Source organism: Rhincodon typus, chromosome 5 (genome assembly GCF_021869965.1).
Source record: "Rhincodon typus isolate 14 chromosome 5, sRhiTyp1.1, whole genome shotgun sequence".
In the NCBI taxonomy this organism is placed as follows: Eukaryota; Metazoa; Chordata; class Chondrichthyes; order Orectolobiformes; family Rhincodontidae; genus Rhincodon; species Rhincodon typus.
Window position 1 is genome coordinate 110,245,200 of NC_063336.1, and position 15,460 is coordinate 110,260,659.

The following is a 15,460-nucleotide window of genomic DNA, read 5'->3' on the forward strand; positions in this document are numbered from 1 at the left end:
GAATTGCTTCATGGCACCATCTACACATACATGCAATCAGGAAATAATGGAAAACAGGAGAAGAGGGGAAACAAATCATAAGTTTTGTTCAAACCAGACGTGTTACAAGTCAGTTCACCTGAGTTACAACCTCCTGGATATCTGTACCCAACAATAGCATGAAACAAAACAAAAATTGCTGGAAAATCTCAACAGGTCTGGCAGCATCTGTGGATAAGAATAAGAGTTGACGTTTTGGATCCAGTGACCCTTCTTCAGAACTGTTTTTAGGAAGGGTCACTGGACCCAAAACACTAACGCTGATTCTTCTCCACAGATGCTGCCAGACCTGTCGAGATTTTTCCAGCAATTTTTGTTTTTGTTTCAGATTTCCAGATTCTGCGGTTCTTTTTTGTCGAATAATACTTTACTCAGTGAGCTGGCCCCATTGTTTACCTCCTCGCAGGTAAAACACAGGCTGCTTTCCAGCCAGCAACTTAGAAACAGAGATAGAGGGTCCAATTAAAGCTGGAGTTCTGCTGACCCTCTGGAGGTCAAATAGCACCTGAGTTAGAATCCCTGAATTGAATACATATTCAATGCAACAGGCTCAGCTTTCAGTCATGTAATACAAGCATTTCAGATGTTGAGAATCCATCTCAATAGGCTAATTTGGAAATTGTCAATAGTGAAACTTTACCTCCACCCACTAGAGTTCCCATTATAAAGGTGAAGATGCAACTATAGAAGCATTAGCATCCATTTTATCTGAATGGCATTTGAGGTTTCTCTTTGTTCAAAGCTGGAAAAAGACAGATGGCTTGTCTCTAAATCATTTTGTATCAGAAATTGCTGGAAAAGCTCAGCAGGTCTGGCAGCATCTGTGAAGGAAGAAACAGAGTTAACGTTTTGGGGTCTGAGGAAGGGTTGCCAGACCCAAAGTGTTAACTCTGTTTCTTCCTTCACAAATGCTGCCAGACCTGCTCAGCTTTTCCAGCAATTTCTGTTTTGTTTCCTGATTTACAGCACCCGCAGTTCTTTTGGGTTTTTTTTCTTTTTGTATCAGCTCTAGTTGGATTATCTGTACAATGTAGGGGTCAGAAGCTTCTAGAAATATGAGTGACAATGCCAACAATTTTTATGAGGGAGAAAATAAACTTTGAGGATAAACTTGCAAGTAATATTAAGGCGTAGAGCAAGAGCTCCTTTAAATATATAAAAGAGGATGAGAAATGCTCACGTGAACCCAGCCCCTTTAGAAACCGAGGTTGGCAAAACAATAATGGGAACGAAGAAATGGCAGACAAGTTGAATAAATACTTTGTATCAATCTTCATTGTAGAAAACATTAACAATATTCCAAAAATACTGAATAATCAAGGGGCAAAAGGAGGGGACAAAAAACACAATCACTATCATGAGAGAAAAAGTATTAGGGAAGCCAATGGAGCTAAAAGCTGATAGATCCCCTGGACCTGATGGGATGCATTCTAGAATATTAGTTGTAGAGATAGCGGATGCACTGGTAGTAATCTTCGAAGAATCTTTAGATTCTCAAAAAAATGCCACAGTATTGGAAAACACAAACAAAAAGGAAAGACAAAAAACATAGGCCACTTAGTTTAACATTTATTATTGGTAAAGCATCAGTCTATTAATAAAGGATGTCATAGTAGAACATTTCAAAATAGCTTCATGAAGAAAGAATTCATGCCTGACAAATTTATTAGAACTTTCTGAAGAGGTAGCAAGAGGATAAAGCGGAACTAATAGTTGTAATATGTTTGGATTTCCAGCCGACATTTGATAAGGTACCACATGTTAGGCTACTTAATAAGATCCCAAGGTGTTGGTGGTGGTATATTAACATAATAGAGGATAGACTGGCTAACTGACAGAAAAAAAAAGAATTGGGATAAGGGAGATATTTTCAGGATGGTAACCTGTAACTAGTGGAATGTGGATGAGAAAACTAGTTCCCACAATACCAAAATAATTATCTCCAGTAAAAATATCGATGAAGGGTCTAGGCCCGAAACGTCAGCCTCTCTGCTCCTATGATGCTGCTTGGCCTGCTGTGTTCATCCAGCCCTGCACCTTGTTGTCCAGTAGATATATGTCCACTTATTTGTTTTACCATACATGGACACATATTTCATGCTTCTTGGTGTAATTATGTAATGGACAACACGGAAGTAGGCATGTGCAGTCAGCACATGAAAATTTTAAGAGATTTTGAACAACTTTCCAAGTACACATGTAAGCATGATAGAATTAAGTAATGGTATAAAATGTTTGTGTTCCAGCATTGTAAATGTATGATGTAATACTTTAGCTAACTGAAGTGCCTTTCAGATTTTACAAATTATTTCACTGCTAACATATGACTTACAATAAAGCCTGTTAAAAGTGATTTTGTTTTGGAGTGTTTTTATTGAAAAATTCCAAACTAAATTGCAAGCGTCAAGTTGTAACAAAAACTAAATTTTATAAATGAGTCCAACTCGCACAACTTTACCTCACTCAAGCAAAACTTTGTGATGTTTGATTCAAAGAATGAAAAAGAGTACAGAAGGAACAACAGTTCATTAGGATTGATACATTTCAGGAGACCAATCAGCCCATCATACTAGCTCTTTGCTTTTTCCTCCCTCCAACATACAGATATCCAAATTAATCCAATTCTCTTGCTCCTTTTCCATTGCCTGTAAATATTTTCCCTTGAAGTACCTATCCCATTGTATCTTAAAATAATTCTTCTGAATTTGCTTTCACTACACTTTCATGGCAACTACTTATTTCATAATGTTACCCCCAGTTCTTCTGCCAAAAACCTGAAATCTAAGTACTATGGTTAGCAACTCTACTGCCTTCGAAGTTTCTCCTCATCAAAGCTGTTCATGATTTTGCATACCTCCGAAATTTTCTCACAACCTTTCCTATTACAACAATAACTAATTTTCCTGGCAGGATGTGTGGAGAGAAAGCAGAGTTAACATTTCAAGTCCATTGGACTCAAAACATTAACTGTTTTCTCTCCACAGACGTTGTCAGGCCTACTGAGTTTCTCCAGCAATTTCTGTTTTTGCTTCAAATTTCTAACATCTGCAGTTCTTTGTTTTATTTTAACTATTTTTTTCTGTTCGCTTCAGTTTTGTGATATCGCTGGTACATTCTTACAAGACTCATCAGCATTGTCTTGAAAACCTTGACATCCTTTCAGAAGTGTGGTGCTCAGAATTGAACACAGCACTCCAGCTATAAACTAACTAGTATCTGGGAAAGGTTTTGCATAATTTATTTGGCTTTTCAATCCATTTCTTTATTAATAGAACCAAGGATCTCATTTACCTCTTTATGTAAACAATCTTTTCATCTGGTCCTAGCACCCTCAAAGATTTGTGTACATATAGCCTCAGGCCTCTATTTCTGCTGCCCCTGTTAATTAATCTATTTAGTTCATATTGCCTTTAATTTCTCCTTTGAAACTCTTACTTCAAACAATTGTTAAATTTCATCCACTTGCCTGTCTGTTTCAGCAGTCTGTCTAATGTCCCCCTTAACCTGTACACCTTCATTGTTTACACGTACAATCTACAACTTTCACATCATTGATATACATCAGAAAGAGCAGTGTTTCTAAAATGGATCTATGGGGAAATCAATGCTGCATACCCACTCCCAGTCTGAAACAAACTTCTGTTCACCACAACTCTCTGCTTTCAGTCCCTTAAGTCACTTTGTATCTATGCTGCCACTGACTCTGCAGGCTTTAATTTCAAATACATTATGTGATACTTCGCCTTGTAAAAGAATATCAACCATATTAATCAAACCATTCATCATCTCAATTACTTAAAATAATTTGATCAAGATAGTCAAAGATGATCTGTCAATAGCATTCTTTTGTGTGATTTTCAATCTATTAGCTGATATGTTTGCAAATGCCAATTTATTTTCTCCCAGATCACTGTGTCTACAACTTTCCTCACCAATAATGTTGGCCTAACTGACCAGCTGTTCCTGGGTTTATTCCTTGTCCCTTTTTCAAACAGAGGTGCAAATTTGCAAATGCTCCAACAAAAGCAAGTTCCACACATTGCCTCCAGACTGTCACTGAAAAAAAACAGAAGGACTATAAAAGCATCAAGTTTTCAAACTTCTCCCATAAATATTTTGTGAACTATAGAGAATTAAAAAGTCATTGCAAAAGATTTATTCATTAATAATTTACAACTTTCAGCTTAACATTCTCATATTTTGCAATCAATGCACAGAAGTTAAAACTTTAAAAATTACAATGATATTTCATTGTACATTTAATATTGAAAAGTTGAAACTTACAAAATGTTATATTTTCACTAGGTTTGACCTTGAAGACATTAGTTTATCTGTTTAGACAAAAGATTACAAAGCTTACTAAACCTTTCACTTCAGGCAGTCAATGTAAAAAAAATGCCGATAAAACGGTGTTTGATGCAGTCATAACATGTAATAGATATGGCTTTCATGAACTAATATACAGGTCACGAATATATAATAAATTAAAAGGTGTTACAAATAGAACATAATGGTTAAAATAAAACTGGGCTACTATCTGAAATAAACAGTAGTTGGACATGTTTCAATGTGAAATTCTTTCACCATATACTGGTTTAGTATTAAAAGAACAAACACAATGTAAGCTTCTTTTAAATAAATGTTCTTTCACATAAAAACCACTGAGTTATATTTATAATACATGTAATAGCCCTTTAATCATCAGAGTCTTCAGCTTGATCTCGTGCACGGAAAGGTAATGTGGTCTGTCCTCTTTCAGGATCATGCATGCGAAGGATTCTAATTAAGCGACTTGAAGGCAAAGAACTGAAACAAAACAAAAATATATAGTTACTGAAACTCCAAGAGTATAAAGCAATTCCCTTTAATTAATGTTGCCATTGTCACCTTCAGACTCCAGCATGACAAACGGTCTTATCATGAACTTTCCATCCTTCACTATCTGTAAACTGATCTCATGCAACATTTTGTTGGCCTTACCCAATCCTACGTCAAGGCTCATTTACCCATTACTATTCTCCCTAAAGGTGTACATTGTTTTCTGGTGTTTAATTTTAAAATTCCTTTGCATGTATTTAAATTCTTTTTGGGGTGGAATTGATGGTGCCCCAATGATTATTATCTCCTGTTATGAAACAAAGGAGATATTAACAATTTTTCCCTATGAAATATTAGGAGAATCAAGACAGAATGAATGAATCTAAACTGTGTTTCCTCAAGAAGCTGGTGCAGTTACAGTAACACAGTGACAGTGCAGTAAGTTCCTAAAAACTGCAGGACGTTGACAAATACAAAAGAATGCTAACTTCAGGAATAATTCCTTGGAATGAAAAAGGTCCAAATTTAAGCAGTATTTAGATACTGGCCTCCTTGTGTAAATGTCTATGAATCTATAAATTTGAGGATACAGAGCTAATGGAATCAAAGCAAATGTGACTGGAAGCAAACTTGCACGGTATCTGACCATTCCCTTCTCCGCTTTCTCTCTCGTTTGAAGATCTATTGAATATTGTTAAACCAATTGCTAGTACTCAATGTACAAAGAAACATTGTTTTTTAGTGCCCCCACCCCCCATTGCTCATTGATGTGGACAGCTTTTAGGCTAGGGTCACCATAGCAAAGGGAATGATATTATTTACTAGTGCAGTGACAACTAACTGGATTTGCAATAGCAAAGGCACATGAGAAATGATTTACGTAGCATTTAAATCAAAAGATTCTTTTGAAAAGAACTTTAAACTGAAAGTGGTTCCCATCTTACATAACTACAAGAATGAGCTGAAACCTCTGCAAATTGAAGAAGGGAGTTTAACAAATTTGACTACTAGCTAACCATTCAGGGTTTGATCTTTTACGTTAATTATAGAGTTCATAGGCTTACCAGACTGATTCCTGGGATTGCAGGAGTGACATATGAAGAAAGACTGGATCAGTTAGGACTATATCCACTGGAGTTCATAAGGATGAGGGGGGATCTCATAGAAACCTATGAAAATCTAACGGGACTAGACAGGGTAAATGCAGGAAAGATTTTCTCAATGACCAGGATCACAGTTTATTGTTATGGGGTAAGCCATTTAGGACTGAGATAAGGAGAAATTTCTTCATCCATAGAGTGACAGACGGTGGAATTTTCTGCCACAGTAAGCAGCTGAGGCTAAAACATTGCATGTTTTCCAGATGCAGTAAGAGATAGGTCTTGGGGTAAAGGGATCAAAGGGTATGAGGAGAAAGCAGAAACAGGGTACTGAGTTGACCAATCAGACATGTTCATATTGAATGGTGGAACAGACCATGATGGATGAATGGCTCACTGCTGCTCCTACTTTCTATGGCACAAACTCCATTCAGTTGAAATGCAGAAATGAACATTATGGTTATTTCTACTGAATGCAAATTTTATAGCTAGAGTTCAAAAGAGTTGCATCTGTCTCAGGCATCTTCACAACTCAAACTTAACATGATTTTGATAGTTGTTTGACCTATAATAGCTCTGCAGCAGAAAAGCCACTTTATGGAAGCGTAGAATTACAAAGACACAGAGATAGATTAAATGAATGGACAAAACTGTGAAAACTGATTTCAATGTAAGAAAGTATGAGGTTGTCACTTTGGGCATAAAAATAATAGAACTGGATACTTCCTAAACAGTGGAAAGTTAGGAGGAGTGGAGACACAACTATTTGGATCATTAAAATGTGATGAACAGATAGTGACAAGCCCACAAGCCACGGAGAGAGATCCAAACCTATGCTTTCTTATTTATTAAAAATGAAAGCTACTAAACCCAGAATGGTCATGTTTGCCGCTTCGAAAAATTTCCAACACTAGTCAAAAGCCAGCTCAGAATCTATCTGGACATTACCGTAAAATCCACACAAAGGACCAACAAACCACATATCCACCGCAGCCAGTCCTGATCAAAGAAAACCATTGTAACTCATTGTGGCTGAAATAGTGTGACTAGTGAATGGCAGTTAACAATATAACACAAAGGTTTTGATAAGAGACATAGAAACCACCTAGTTAAGTTGAACTGCCCATTCAAGGAAGCCTGTCACATGGCTAGAAAATTCTCAAAAAATAAAATCTTTGAGCTATTTTCAAATATTAAAGGAGAATAGGTAGTTGGATAGTGGGAGTGGAGCTCTATGACTCAGGAGCAGATTCTGAATATTAGAGTCAGACCATCCAGAAGTGACAGTAGGAAACCCATCTACAATGAAGGATGGTAAAGAGTTTGGAAAGCTTTCCTACAAATCAGAACTAATGCAAGGTGAATTGCAAATTTTAGATCTGAAATTTTGTTGAAGGGCAAAGCGATGTGAAATTAGGTCACAGCTCTCACTTAATGATAGATCAAACTCAAAGGGCCAAATTGACACATGCCCCAATCAAATACAAACAAATGTTAACTTCAATTATATATTAATTACTTTAAATGGAAATATGCAAATTCATGCATGAATAGAATACATACCTCATGTTTTGTGGTGTAAGAAAGATGAACTGGCGATAACGCTGGGAACTTGCCACTTTGAGCATCATGTCCATAGAAATTCTTCTATTAACCATATCCTGCAATTGAACAAGAATCCTTTCATTTTCTATGGTCAAATGTATTTCACTGAAAATCTTTCCTGAAGACTGAATGAAGTAATTAGTTAGCTTTAATCTGTAGTAACTGTACTTTAAAAATCTAGGTAGATTCCATACATCAAGGATAAGGTAGATTTGTCAACTGTTGAAAAAAACTACAGACAGGCTGACTTTGAAGAGCCAAAGAAACAACAAACATTTCTGCTCCTGTGCTAGAATCTCAGGTCCCAAGAGAGCATGTCCCAAACCAGAACTGATGGCAAAGCAACTTGTATTTATAGCACAATTAAGGCAAATATCAAATTGTAAATCTTTACAACAGATGCCAATGGCAGACAGTATGAGTGCGGGAAAAGCCTGGTTGTCATGTAAAAGAAAGAAAATTGGAGCCTCTACTATCACTATTCCTAGTTTCAAGCTACAAAATGCATGTAAAAGCATAAGTTGCTACTGCAACTTCTGAATCCTTTGGGGGCCAGTAGGCTCAGTTGGATGGATGACCAGTGTGGATCAAGGTGTTAACAGCACCAGATCCAGCTTGGATAGATTCAGGACCTGCTTCCTTGCCTACTTCTGACAGAGATAGCAAAGCCAGTGGGTTCAGATTTGCATTCAGCAAGGAATCCAAAAAGAAAAAATAGTCGCGGTCTGGTAAGTTAAGTTTCTAAGTTAAATGTTGTTAGTTGTAATAAATGTTACTGTTACAATACTAATTAGTTGAAAGATTAATTAGCCTAGGCATAAGCGTACCATATAAACATCAAACTCATCCAAACAACGGAAAGGAGACTCCATGGTATCCCATAGCGAAAGGATAAAACACACAGTCGAGAATGAACGTTCACCACCAGAAAGGGATCTCATATCACTGAGCGCTGCCTTGTCTCCCTCTCCGGGCTGAACCTTTAATAAGAGATTTTCAATTGGGTCAAATACAAATAAATGCAGCAACAAAAAATACTAGAAGAGAACCAATTTAATTCTACATGAACGCTTGCCAGCAGCTCAAAATTTGAGCAAAATGGATAACAAAAGTATATCGAACAACATAACTCCTGCCAAGGAGCATAAAATAACGCACCAAAAAAACTTCAATTTTGCTTGGCGTTTCAAAGATTGCTGTTCAATTAACAGGATCAATATTTTTTCAAAATTCTACAGGGTAGATGCAAAATATAGTTCTTCATAACCTGGCAAAAATCATAGGAATAGTTTCAAATGTGTTATGTTAGTTCTGTCATGTGGCTTTTCATTGACTAATGTAATTTTGCTAATAATGAAATATTTACATATGCAAAATGTTAAATGGTGACATTTAGGTGTTGCTGCTCATTGTTTATTTAATGTTTGCATTTCAACAAAATGCATTTATTCCTGAATAACTTCCTTGATTATTAATAGTTTGCTTTATTAATTATTGTTCTTCCTTTTGTGTTTTGTCAATTTCACTCCAAGAAGTATTCGAAAACTGAATACTTACATTTGGCTCTGTATTGCATTGAGCACTTTACACTATCAGCTATTTTATCCATACTGTATTTTGTCTCAGTTAGGACTGGCTAATGACTAAAAAGCTCTTAACAGTCCATCAGCATCATTCCCTTAGCTTCACAATTAGAAACATCAGATTTCATGAATGTTGAATGGAAATATAGGGCACAAGAACTGTGTGCAGTTTGAATCACCCTGTTATAGGAAGGATATTATTAAACTGGAGAGGGTTCAGAAAAGACTTACCAGAATATCGCCAGGAATAGAGGATTTGAGTTATAAACATAGGCTGAATAGGCTAGGACCTTTTCTACTGGAGCTTAGGAGGTTGAGGGGTGACCTCATAGAAGTTTATAAAATCATGAGGAGGAATAGATAAGTTGAATAGCAAAGGTCTTTTCCCTAAGATGGGGAAGTTCAAAATTAGCAGGCATATTTTTGAGGTGAGAGGAGCAAGATTTAAAAAGGACACGTGCAGCAACTTTTTGTTTTACACAGAGTGGTTGGTACGTGGAATGAACAGCCAGAGGAAGTGGCGGATGCAGGTACAGTTACAATGCTTTATAGACATTTCGAAAAGTACTTTAACAGGAAAGGTTTGGAGGGATATGATCAAAACACAAGCAGGTGGGACTGGTTTAGTCTGGGAACATAGTTGGCATGGACTCGTTTGACTAAAGGATCTGTTTCCTTGTTATATGATTCTATGACATCCATGATTCTCTAAAGTAAACATTGCTCTATTACGTCTAAGTTCCTCTTTTTTCCTTATACTGACCTGTCCCAGAATCACTTGGGCTACTAATCACCATTAATGATTTTTTTTTAAACACTCCAGTGGATGGAAGGGAGGACAAGAATGGTCCCATGTCTGATGAGTCATTTTACTAGCTCAGACCCAAATAAAGGATGTTTGGGAGTTTTCTACGGTTTGAGATTCCAATCAACAGCCTTGGTAATCAGACCATTACTAAATCTGTTACATGCAGATGGAAGTTGTCCCCAAGACAACACACAAGGAAAATGCTTAGTTTCTTTTCAAATGTATTGCTATGACAAAATTCAGACATCATGAAGCACTTTGTAAAGTTAAAATTCTAACTACAATCTTCAATATTTCTGAACACTGTATAACTATTTTTTCCAGATTTATGGAGATACCTTCTCTAAACAAAAAATATGTTGTAAATAACTCACAGCAATTGAAAGTGTTGCATTCTTATGATCGAAACTCATTTTCCCATGGTAACCTCGCTGGGAGAGCATTGAATCAAAATAATACTTGCAGCGAAGAGAAATGTATCTATTTAAATCAAGCATAAAATGAAAACAATATTACTAAAAGTTCCATAATACAGCAGACGCAACACATTTAGGCCTTCATTCAGTCCTCTCATCAGCATATTAACTGATTTCTAGAAATATAGTTATGAGTTTCAGAAACATAATGGTTTCAAGAATTTAGGGGAGTCAACAAAGTACAATCACAAGGAACTCGTTTCTGGATGTTATTACATTCTCCACCCATTCTGAGTTCTAGCAAATTGTCTTCAGGAGATCCTACAGAATATGTGAAAAGTCAAGCAAAAAGGTACATGAGATACACAAAGTGAAAATTGAGTCTTTAATATTGCACAAAGTTTATCAGACAGGCAATTAAAGACAGCTGATACAGAAAAGTATCAAAAGTATAATTAAAGTGGCAAAGTGGATTTCTTTCAAAATAATCTAGTGCAGTACATGATTTCCTAAAGTTGCATAGGTAGATCTTACACTGCAGATATCAATGCTTGCTGAAGCATAACAAAAGCAAGGCAATTTGGTCTAGTTTCATCTCTTCACATACTAGTGAAGACATTTTCCACATTAAAAGATGCTACATAAATGCAACTTGTAGAGTTAGCTTGGTGTTTACTTCCTTAGCTGTCACACTTAAGGTGGACCACTTCAATTCACAAATTATGCTTGAAACATTTTTCAAATACAAGTACCCATTTGGGCAATTTAAAGGAACCAAATCACTTAAGTCAAACACAAATACAACTCCATGTCTGATCAAAAACTCTTCAACAGCATCTGGCATTTATACATTGGCATTAAATGTAGTGTGACAATTAAGGAAGTAAAACCAAGCTGTACGAAGCCTTGGTGAGACCACAGCTAGAATACCATGTGTAATTTTGGTCTCCTTATCTGAGGAAGGTTTTCTTACTATAACAGAAGCACAATAAAGGTTTAAGTTCGTTTCCTGAAAGGCAGCCTTGACATATAAAGAGAGGTTGAATCGTTTAGGATTATATTAACTGGTGTTCAAAAGAATGAGCAGGGACCTCAAAGATACCTATAAAATTCTATCACGGCTAAACCTACAGGGGTGTCCAGAACCAGGAGTCACAATAAGACTATAGGGAAAAACTGTTTAGTACTGAGATGAGGAGAAATTTCTTCACGCAAAGTGGGTGAGCCTGCGGAATTCACTATCAAAGAAAGCAGTTGAGGCTAAAACATCATATGGTTTCAAGGTGCTGGATGTAGCACTTGGGCTAAAGCAATGAAAGGATGTATGCAGAAAGGGGAATAGGCTATTGAGGCGGATGATCAGCCAAGATCACAATGAATAGTGGAACAGGTTTGAAGGACCAAATGTAATACTTCCGCTCATCTATTTTGGAAAATTTCCCAAGCCGTTTTGTAGCCATATAATTCCAGATTTATTGACTGAATCTAAATTTCAACATCTCGTGGGTGTCGAGCATCAGACTGTGTTTTGTAGATTACTGTTCAGCAACACTGTCACTCTGCCCATCTCCCCAAGAATCAGTGGCTGGGGTGGGGTTGAGTTGATAGTCAAGAGTGCCAAGTCGATGGCAGAGGCTGAGGATAACATTTTGATCTTACCAGCATTTAGCTGGAGGAAACAGCAGTTCATCCAAGACAGGATGTGGAATAAGCTTTTGCACAGCAATGACTGCAGAAGTAATAGGGAGCAGATGGATGCAAGGTAACAGACACATGCACTTGTATATGGGGGAAATTGCTATTAAAAGAAAATATTGGCTTGAGTTTTACATACTTTCATAATAAATACAAAATAAGGAATAAATACAAAATAAGAAATAAATACAAAATAAAGAATAAATACGTTTGGACAAAGCAATGGTTAGGGCACAGTCATGTACTGAATTACATTACAGAAATGATACTGGAAAGACGGGCACATATGCAGTGCACATTCATGTGATGGTGTCAGAGATTAAGTATTACAGTTATAATGCACACTTGAAAATGAGGCTGTAGTCATTGCTCAATGAGCAAACATCAGCTTTAAGTATGATGAATCCTAGAAACATTAGGTCAGTCCTAAACAGGAACATCTGAGCATTCACCTTTCTAGACGACATAAATATTACTAAATAATGACTTTAATTGACAATCCAGCTCATGAATAAATTGTAATGCATCAACACGTTTTGTAAGAAAACATGTGGTCATGTTTTTGAAGAATACTCTAGTGTGGAATTGAAGAATTCATAAAGAAAAATGTTTCAAGGAACAAAACGTTGCACAAGCTGCTGGCAGTATGAATCTGCTACTCAACTAATCAGAGCAACAAGTGCAGACTGCTGGACTAGGTTAACACTATGGCATTTTGTTCAATATGATAAATGAACAAGGATTGAGATCCATTGGCAACTTTTTTTCTTTATTCAATCACGAGATGAGGGCGTCGCTGGCTAGGCAGCATTTATTGCCCATCCCTAATTGCCCAGAGGGCAGTTCAGAGTCAACCACATTTCTGAGAGTCTGAAGTCACATGTAGGCCAGACCAGGTAAGGATGGCAGTTTCCTTCCCTAAAAGGACGTTAGTGAACCAGATGGGTTTTTCCAACAATTGGCAATGGATTCACGGTCATCATTAGACTTTTAATTCCAGATTTTTTTTTTCAATTCAATTTCCTCCATCTGCCATGGTGGGATTTGAACTCGGGTCCTCAATCCAGAGACCCAAATAATGTTCTAACAGTCCAGCGATAATAACACTAGGCCATTGCCTCCTTGCAATGATTATGATAAACAACAGGAACTAAGGAACTAAAACAGAAGAATGAACTTTAGGGATGCTTGGAGTGTGGTCAAGTGTTTTAAGTGTGACTTGAAACATCATTACGAAATGAATTCTCCCAGGTGAACAGTGAGGTTTTCAAAATTACACACAATATGCAAGAAGATGGTGGTGATACTGTTCAGGCAGAGACAGCTGCAGTAGTTACAAGAAACATCAACCCAGTGATGAATTTTTTAGTTGCTGGCTCATTCAATTGAACAGTGTTGGACAGCAGATGCATTTGCACAATGAATGGAGTGAATTGGTTAAAATGTTACCAAGATGAACAGTTACCAATTTTTTCAGTTTCAAGGCATACTTCAGTGAAACAAACCATTCCATGGCACACACCCACCTTTTTCAGCTGAATTAATTGCTTATAAAGTTCACATTTATTTGCATTTATTATTCCGGGGTTGGAATGTAGACACCGAGTGATCAGTGAGGCTCTGCATAGCCTCCTCAGTCCTGCCAGCTATCCATGATGCCATCATCCAACCACATGTGCCCGAATTGCAGCGGTTACCGTGCAGTCCAGTCACGGAGAGGAAGCCTGGTTGCTGGAAGTGGCAGCTGCCCTCAACCGTGTGGGGCTCAGGTAAGATCGTAAGCCAAACTCTCTCCCCAGATTCAGCTCTAACAAAAGGGCCAGCACTTCATGCTGCACCTCCCACACTCACCACGTTCTCAGCTCCACTCTGGCTCAGCGCAGATTACCACAGTAGCAGCGGAGCACAAAAGGTCCAAGGTAACAGATACATTGGCACCGTGCAGAGTGACAGCACCATGTGGCTGAGAACTGGCCCATGCCTCCACCCTGCATACTGAGTCATAGAATTATACAGTACGGAAACAGACCCTTTGGTCCAACTCGTACATGTCGATCAGATATCCGAAACTGATTTACTCCCATTTGCCAGCATTTTGCCCATAATATCTCTAAGCCCTTCCTATTCATGTACCCATCCAGATCCCTTTTAAATGTTGTAACTGTATCCACCTCCATCACCTCCTCTGGCAGCTCATTCGACACATGCACCACCCTCTGCATGAAAAAGTTGCATGTACTACACTCAATTACAGTTTTAGTTCTCAGTTTCCATGGATCCCCACAAGCACCATAAAGATAGGTGGATAATATGCCTTGGTAATATGTTTGTGCACAACTGTCAATTCAGATGAAGAAAACTACTCAGCCATGCTATAGGTTAAGTATCATCCTGGCAGCTTTACTGGAACAGCATAAATGAACAGACTGCTAATTGAGGGATGAAATGCACATGAAAAACAATTAAAACTGAATCAACTTAATAAATTACCTCCTGAATATTTTATATGCCTTGTGCCTTTCCTCCATTATTTTATCAAGCAGCTGCATGAACTTCTTCAGGTTTTTGACCTGGCTTTTGACATTCTTGTATGTTTCCAAAACATCAAAGTACTGCCTGTTCAAAATAACAATGAAAAATTAAATCAATACAAGCAAAACATAAACTCTCAAGAATACAAGTTTATTTGAACAGAAATCAGAACACAAAGCATATCAATCTATGCAAGTTGGATTTGTGATTTAAATTCATGAATGTACAAAATTGGCCAAAAATCTTCTTGCAATTAAAAGACGTTGCAACTTAAAATTCAAAACACAGACTTGTGAATATTTGTCAACAGTAATTTTAGTTTTGTGTTGTAGAAATGTTGATGTTGATTTAAGCTCTGGCCCTTAAATATGATCATCAGTCTGGATTATTATTTTATTACCTAAAATTCTGCAGAACACATTCCTTTGCTTCTGCAATTTTTCATTTTCCCTGACTCAAATACCTAACAATTAGGTAACTTGGTCATAGGCTTTGCTGAAATTTTGAGACTTGTCCACCATTTTCTCTTTAAAAAAAGCTTAGCCATACAAACTACCTCCCCTAGAAGGTTACCAATATCAAATATTGACAGCTATGCAATTCTATAGTTTGTGCCCTATATCCATAAACTCTTGTTGTAATATCTGAAATTGTGCCAACCACACTGCACATGAAAATATCTGACAACAGCAATGAAACAAGGACCAGACAATCTGCTCTTGTTGGTTTAGAAATTAATATTAGCCTGAAACCGAGATGTACCCTATAGGGAAACGCTGAATAGGCTTGGGCTATTTTCCCTGGAACATTGGAGGCAGAGGGGTGATCTTATAGAGGTTTATAAAATCATGAGGAGCATGGATA

At 37.2% G+C, this 15,460-nt stretch overlaps 1 protein-coding gene across 5 annotated transcripts in view; it reads right to left on the reverse strand.

The window, feature by feature from the left end:
- Positions 1–4,328: 4,328 nt before the first annotated feature.
- Positions 4,329–15,460, reverse strand: part of LOC109918860 (structural maintenance of chromosomes protein 6) — a 72,044-nt gene continuing 60,912 nt past the window's right edge. For all 5 annotated transcript variants that reach the window (XM_048596709.1, XM_048596710.1, XM_048596711.1 and 2 more), the window contains exons 23-27: positions 14,555–14,680; positions 10,328–10,433; positions 8,390–8,542; positions 7,521–7,618; positions 4,329–4,845 (exon numbers count right to left, since the gene is read on the reverse strand). In XM_048596709.1, the coding sequence (XP_048452666.1) occupies positions 4,734–4,845; positions 7,521–7,618; positions 8,390–8,542; positions 10,328–10,433; positions 14,555–14,680 (595 nt within the window). In that variant the 3' untranslated portion in view covers positions 4,329–4,733. The remainder of the gene's footprint in view (positions 4,846–7,520; positions 7,619–8,389; positions 8,543–10,327; positions 10,434–14,554; positions 14,681–15,460) is intronic.